Source organism: Apaloderma vittatum, unplaced genomic scaffold, assembly GCF_000703405.1.
Source record: "Apaloderma vittatum isolate BGI_N311 unplaced genomic scaffold, ASM70340v1 scaffold34944, whole genome shotgun sequence".
NCBI lineage: Eukaryota > Metazoa > Chordata > Aves > Trogoniformes > Trogonidae > Apaloderma > Apaloderma vittatum.
This window is the reverse complement of record NW_009713873.1, coordinates 8024-13523: the sequence shown is the minus strand read 5'-3', so window position 1 is coordinate 13523 and position 5500 is coordinate 8024. Positions and strand designations below refer to the sequence as shown.

The 5500-nt window shown below is 46.5% G+C and overlaps 1 protein-coding gene across 1 annotated transcript in view; it reads left to right on the top strand.

Moving 5' to 3' along the window:
* Positions 1 to 3294, top strand: part of ZC3H6 (zinc finger CCCH-type containing 6) — an 18293-nt gene extending 14999 nt beyond the window's left edge. The window contains exons 11-12 of the mRNA XM_009868537.1: positions 239 to 478; positions 1281 to 3294. Of these exons, the coding sequence (XP_009866839.1) occupies positions 239 to 478; positions 1281 to 2770 (1730 nt within the window). The 3' untranslated portion in view covers positions 2771 to 3294. The remainder of the gene's footprint in view (positions 1 to 238; positions 479 to 1280) is intronic.
* The last annotated feature ends 2206 nt before the right edge of the window (positions 3295 to 5500 follow it).

Here is a 5500-nt window from a genome sequence, read left to right as displayed (position 1 = left end):
AAAAAAAAGTAGATCTAGCACTTGAGGCTGTGGTGTAGTGGTTAGGTATGCTGGGATGAAGGTTGGACCTTCAGAGGTCCCTTCCAACCCCGAACATTCTGTGATTCTGTGATGGGTTTTTTCAGCGCGGTCTTTCCAGTCGTGTTTTAGAAGCGCATCAGTTTTGCTTGATCGTGTTTTATGTTTTACCTCCTCTGCCGTAAAAGATTAACCCCTGCATAATTTGTCTGTGCCGCAGATGGGACGTGGCATGGCGAATTTACGGATCACCAGGCTCACCTCATGGCTCAGGAATCACACCAAGGCGGGACCGAGTCGGACTGCATGGGCGGCCACATGGGCCATAAACCGGCCCTCAACGTCCCTGATTTCCTTCCGGCCATGCAGAAGGCCCTTTACGCAAGGCTTAGTCAAAAGCATCAAAGAGATGGAGACTCCATGAGCAGCCAGGGTCAGAGGGCGATGAGCAAAGACGAAGGTGAAATAATTTTGCCAGAGTTCTTGTTCTTAGCAACTGCATGTTAGCCCAGAGCAATCTGTCAACTTGGGTTTTCATTGCGTTACTGTTCGCAGTTATTGTGAACCTGCAGGTACCAGCTCAAATAATATTTGCAGCTGAATACATGTGCTTTCCTTCCCAGGTTGTTCCAGGATTTTAGTTTAGGCTTAGGTGCTGCATTCCACTTCCAGGTGGAAGGATCCGTGGATAACTGGCGCTGAGGAAATGCGTGTTATTTTGCGTTTAATTAGATGCCGGGGACAGTAGTGGCTTCGATCTTTGTTCCTTATTTCCTTATTTCTTCCCATCACGAATCCTGACCTCTCCCCAAGACCTTGTGATCTGGGATGTAGGAAGGCAGCAAATACCACATTTGTAATTTATCTGCTTTAAAAACTACCGGAAAGTGCCTATTACTTTTTTTCCTGCCATCCCACAACAAAGGTTGTTTTCATCAAGATTCAGATTTTAAATACTTTTCACTAGTACTGGTAGAAGTAATTGTTTGAAACCAGGTTAGTTTCCCAGGTTAATATTGACAGAGAGGTATGTGGAGAGTTTGGGAGTACCTCAACTGGCCACAGGTTTTTTTTATGTCAATTCTTCACCGCAACTGATTTTTAGTCACTTTAGATTATGGTTGTTTTAATTCAGAGAGTGACAACATAATATCAGGGGGTTTTCCATTTGATTTTACTGCGAAGGTACCCTTTATATGAGCAAATATGTTGTATTCCCTGGTGATCATTCGCTTGAGTAATTTTTTAATTTTTATTTTTAGACGACAATGTCAACTGGTATTCCAGTAGTGAAGAGGAGGAGGGAAGCAGTGTTAAATCGATCCTGAAAACCTTAAAGAAACAAAGCGAAAACTTTCGGAACCGGCAGCAGCATTCCGCGGAGCAGCACATGCTCGGAATTCCAACCGACCCGAGGCTGGCCAAAGAAAAAGGACCCCAGGCTGCCGACCCAAGGCTTCGAGCCTCACCCAGGTCCAACCCCAGGAAGCCTTTGGAGTCGTCCTCCGTGGACCCGCGGCTTACGCGGGACCCCAGGATGCACAAGGTCAGCGAGGGCGCCCATGCCAGCTCGTCCCTTGGGGGAGTCAAGCTGGATTTACACCACAGTGTCAAAGTCAAGCAGAAAGGGATGGACGATGACGAAGAGGACTCAGAAAGGGAGCTGCGAGAGCGAGCTTTCCTGATCCCCTTGGAGCCTTTGCCTGGCGTGACGTTACGGGATCCCCGGTCTCAGCTCCGGCAGTTCAGCCACATAAAAATGGACGTCACCTTGATGAAACCCAACTTTGCGAAACACATCGTGTGGGCACCTGAAGACTTACTCCCCATCCCTTTGCCTAAGCCCGACCCTGTCTCTTCCATCAATTTACCGCTTCCCCCTCTCATTGCCGACCAGAGACTTAACAAATTGCGCAATTTGAAAAATGACCCCCACCCAAATGCGCTGCCGGCTGACCCACGGCTCGCCGCCAAGGCCAAAAACAGCTTGACGGGCAGGAGTGGCTATTTGGACCCGTCGGCGGATTCACACGCCAGCAGCTCGAGCAAACTGGGAGACCCTCGTTTGCAAAAAAATGTTGATCCCCGGCTCCACAGACTGTCGAGTGCCGAGACACATCACGGAGTCGCAAAGGATTCGCACCCGCCCAAGTTTGACCCCCGCCTCGCCCGATCCTCTGCCAGCGCATCGCAGCCCTCGGAAGCCACGACTCCTAAAGCTGACGCGGACGCTCTGCCTCCCTACGCGCCCAAATTATCCTCGAGCGGTGTCAGGCTGGGAAGCCCCAGCTCGATCCTGAGCGGGATTAGCTTGTACGATCCAAGAGATCATGGCTCATCATCGTCGGATGCGGCTCCGGCTGGTTCGGGCGAGAACGGCGAGAACCAGAAAAAAAGCATTTTGAAAAACTCTGCTAAAAATGAAGCCGGCCTCTCTGAAGAGACATCACTGCAGAAAGCCGCCTTGACCACAGAAAAAACTATGGAGGGATCGTCGGAAGCTGCGTCGGATAAAGCGAACGCCACCGGTAAATCTCAGGCGAAACACTCCAGCGCTGCACCTGCGGTGCATAATCTTCCTATCCAGGCTTTGTCAGGATTAATCAGGCCGCAGTACAGCGACCCGCGGCAGGGCAGGCAGCCTGGGCAGGTCGCTCAGCCGCAGGAGAGCGATCCCAACGGGGAATCGGATGATAAGTCCTTAAAAGATGTTTTCAAGACTTTTGATCCGACCGCTTCGCCGTTTTGTTAGCGATTGATTTGAAGTCCTTTTTACCGTTGTGAATATTGCAGTTCTCTGCTGTTTTGTAACTGGTTTACCTCTTTTGCTTTATTTATTTTTAAATTATAATTATCAACACTTTTCAGCTGCTAATCTCCGAACCACACGCAGTTATACAGTACGCTATAGTGTTTGCGAAGCTGTGGTATTTTCTATATAATACTTTTCCAGTTTCAGGGAGACTAATAATTGACACGTATAGAAGAAAACAACCAACGAGAAACAAACCCCACATATTATGTTAGAGCTGAGAAAAGCACTTTCATTGTAAATAAGTCATTAAGGAAGTCCAAGGAGCTGTATATGTGCGAGCTGTCTCTTTCATAAACAACATTTAGATATGTTTGCCACATTTGTATGATTGTATAGATCCAAGCAATATTATAATATGATGTACATTACTGTGAGAGACGCTGTTTGATGACGCATCAAGCCAAACCTCCGAACTGATTGCAAAACCTGCGGGAACGATTTCGAAGGAAAACGTCGACCCTCCTTTTGGAGTGAGCTGATGTAAGACATTGACAGTTGGACTTTGGGGGTTTTTTGTGGTTTTTTTTTTCATGCAGTCGATATCCTTAGTGTAAGAGAGACCTATATCGCATATTGAGGATTAAAAAATGTCATATCTTTTGAAAAGTATTTTATTCTATGCTGTATATAGAAGAAATTGTGAAGTACATAACTAGAAGAAAGTAACTGTTAAAAGTGGAGAATACCTAAGTTGTCTAATACAGAAAAGGTTTTTATTTAATTTTTTCACGCATACACGATTCCAATTAGTGCTCTAAGTTACATTGTGGTGTTCATGTATTTCAATGTATTTTTGTATTCAGCCGCTTAATTTGTATTTGCTTTTTTTGTATTGATGTAACTGCAGTACTTGTATTCATGGTGTCTTTATGACATTTTTAACAAAAAAATTAAAAAGGGTACAGTTAAAGTCTGGTGACGACTGTGATGTTGGCAGCTACTTCAGCCTCGGGGAAAGATGAAGGTGACTAAAACCGGCTCTAGTGTAGGCGCCGCTTTACGGCCCAAGGGCCCTGGGTTTTTTAAGCTAACTTCATACTGAATCCACACGGAGCCCATTCACTGCGTGGCTCCCCCAGCTCCTCCTGCCGTGCTTCTCGGCAGCGCTTGGAGGAACGTTGTCGCGCGTGTGTCTTTAATTTCAGAAGATGTTGCATGCCCCGAGCACGGATTGTCCTTGAAGCCTCTTCTTGTTTTGCCTTTTGGGTTGCTTTTTATATCGAGGAAATGTAGTCGCACCTAAGCTAGCTGCATTTACAAATAAAAATTTTCCGTCTGCTCAACCGCCATCTGGTTCCCACCCACTTGGAATGTTTCTTTGCCTTAAGTCTCTTCCTCCGTGGACCTCATCCTCTTTGGGTCTGTTAACCAGCCCAAGGAACACTTGCGGCTGGGGTGCTGTGGTTTTTGTTGCAGACTCCAGAGTTTTGGGTTCTTGTGCCTTTGAGACAAGCAGGCAAGAATGAAGAGTGTCTCGCGTCAGTGAGCAGAGCTTGGATGAACCGAGGGAAGCTGCTGAGCTCCACCTGTGTGCCAAACATGGCAGAGGAGGCATTGCCAATAGTGCTTTCAGTTTGCCTTCCTCATTTCCCAGAGTATAAATCGCATTGAGTTGGTGGTATTTTGAACCACGCTCACTCGAAATAATTGAAAACTACGTTACAGACGTGAAACTTGGTTGTTATTTTGGAATTGTCTCTAAGTCCTGCATAATACTTCTTTTTATTTCTTCATCCGCTCTGACAGGTTTGGTTGTTCAGGAACTTCACAAAGGAAACAAGCCAGTGGAGAAAAACAGAAATAGCTTGGGAATAGCACAGTTCTTGCAGCGTGGTGATGGTGGTGTCACTGAATTGGGTTCTTTGTTGTGGTTTTTTTGAAAGTGCTTCAATAGGAAGAGTCAAAGGAAAAGCTTTGGTACCAAGAGCAAAATGACACGCCTCGCAGCTGAGGTAATTGAAGGATCTCGGGTGGTTGGATGATGGTGATGGACCCCTTTTGGAGTTGTAGGGGGATGCACAGTGCTGGCTCCTCCTGACTTTGGAGACCCTCTGCCACCTCAGTGTCTTTAATACAATTCTTTATTTACAGAAAAGAACGTGTACAAAGCAGGGAGGAAATGGGATTTGGAAGGAGCCAGCTCCTCCTGGCAGCTGTGTCTCCATGGGTAACTGCCTCCTTCCTTCTTTCTTCTAGATCCTGGCACGAGCAACAATTCCCTCCACTGTGAAACGTGGGGAGCGGTAATGGGGAGCAGCTTGGGCTGTGAAGTGGGTGATCTTCAGCGTTCAACGTTTTACTCCGGGTACAGGAGAGTTCTGGGGATGAGAGAGATTTGGGGAGAAAAGTCGTTTCTCAGCAGGATCTGCAAGGGCAGCTGGTGAGACAAAACGCTCCCCAGATGTGAAAGAGTAAATACGAAAAGACTAAAATGTTTGTCTGTCAGCTCTCTGGGCTGCAGAAAATCCTGAGCTTTGCTAGGTCACCATCTGCTGGTTGCTGCCCCACGATAAAAATACTTGTAGGGAGATTTCTGGCCTCCCTAGCTAGCCTGTTTTAAATTTTTTCTTTCATGCTGAAGAGACTCCAATCCTTCATGTTGTGAAGTAAATAATTTTATTCTTGCAAAGTGGAGAATATTTAAATATGCTCCGCTCTAGCAGAAAT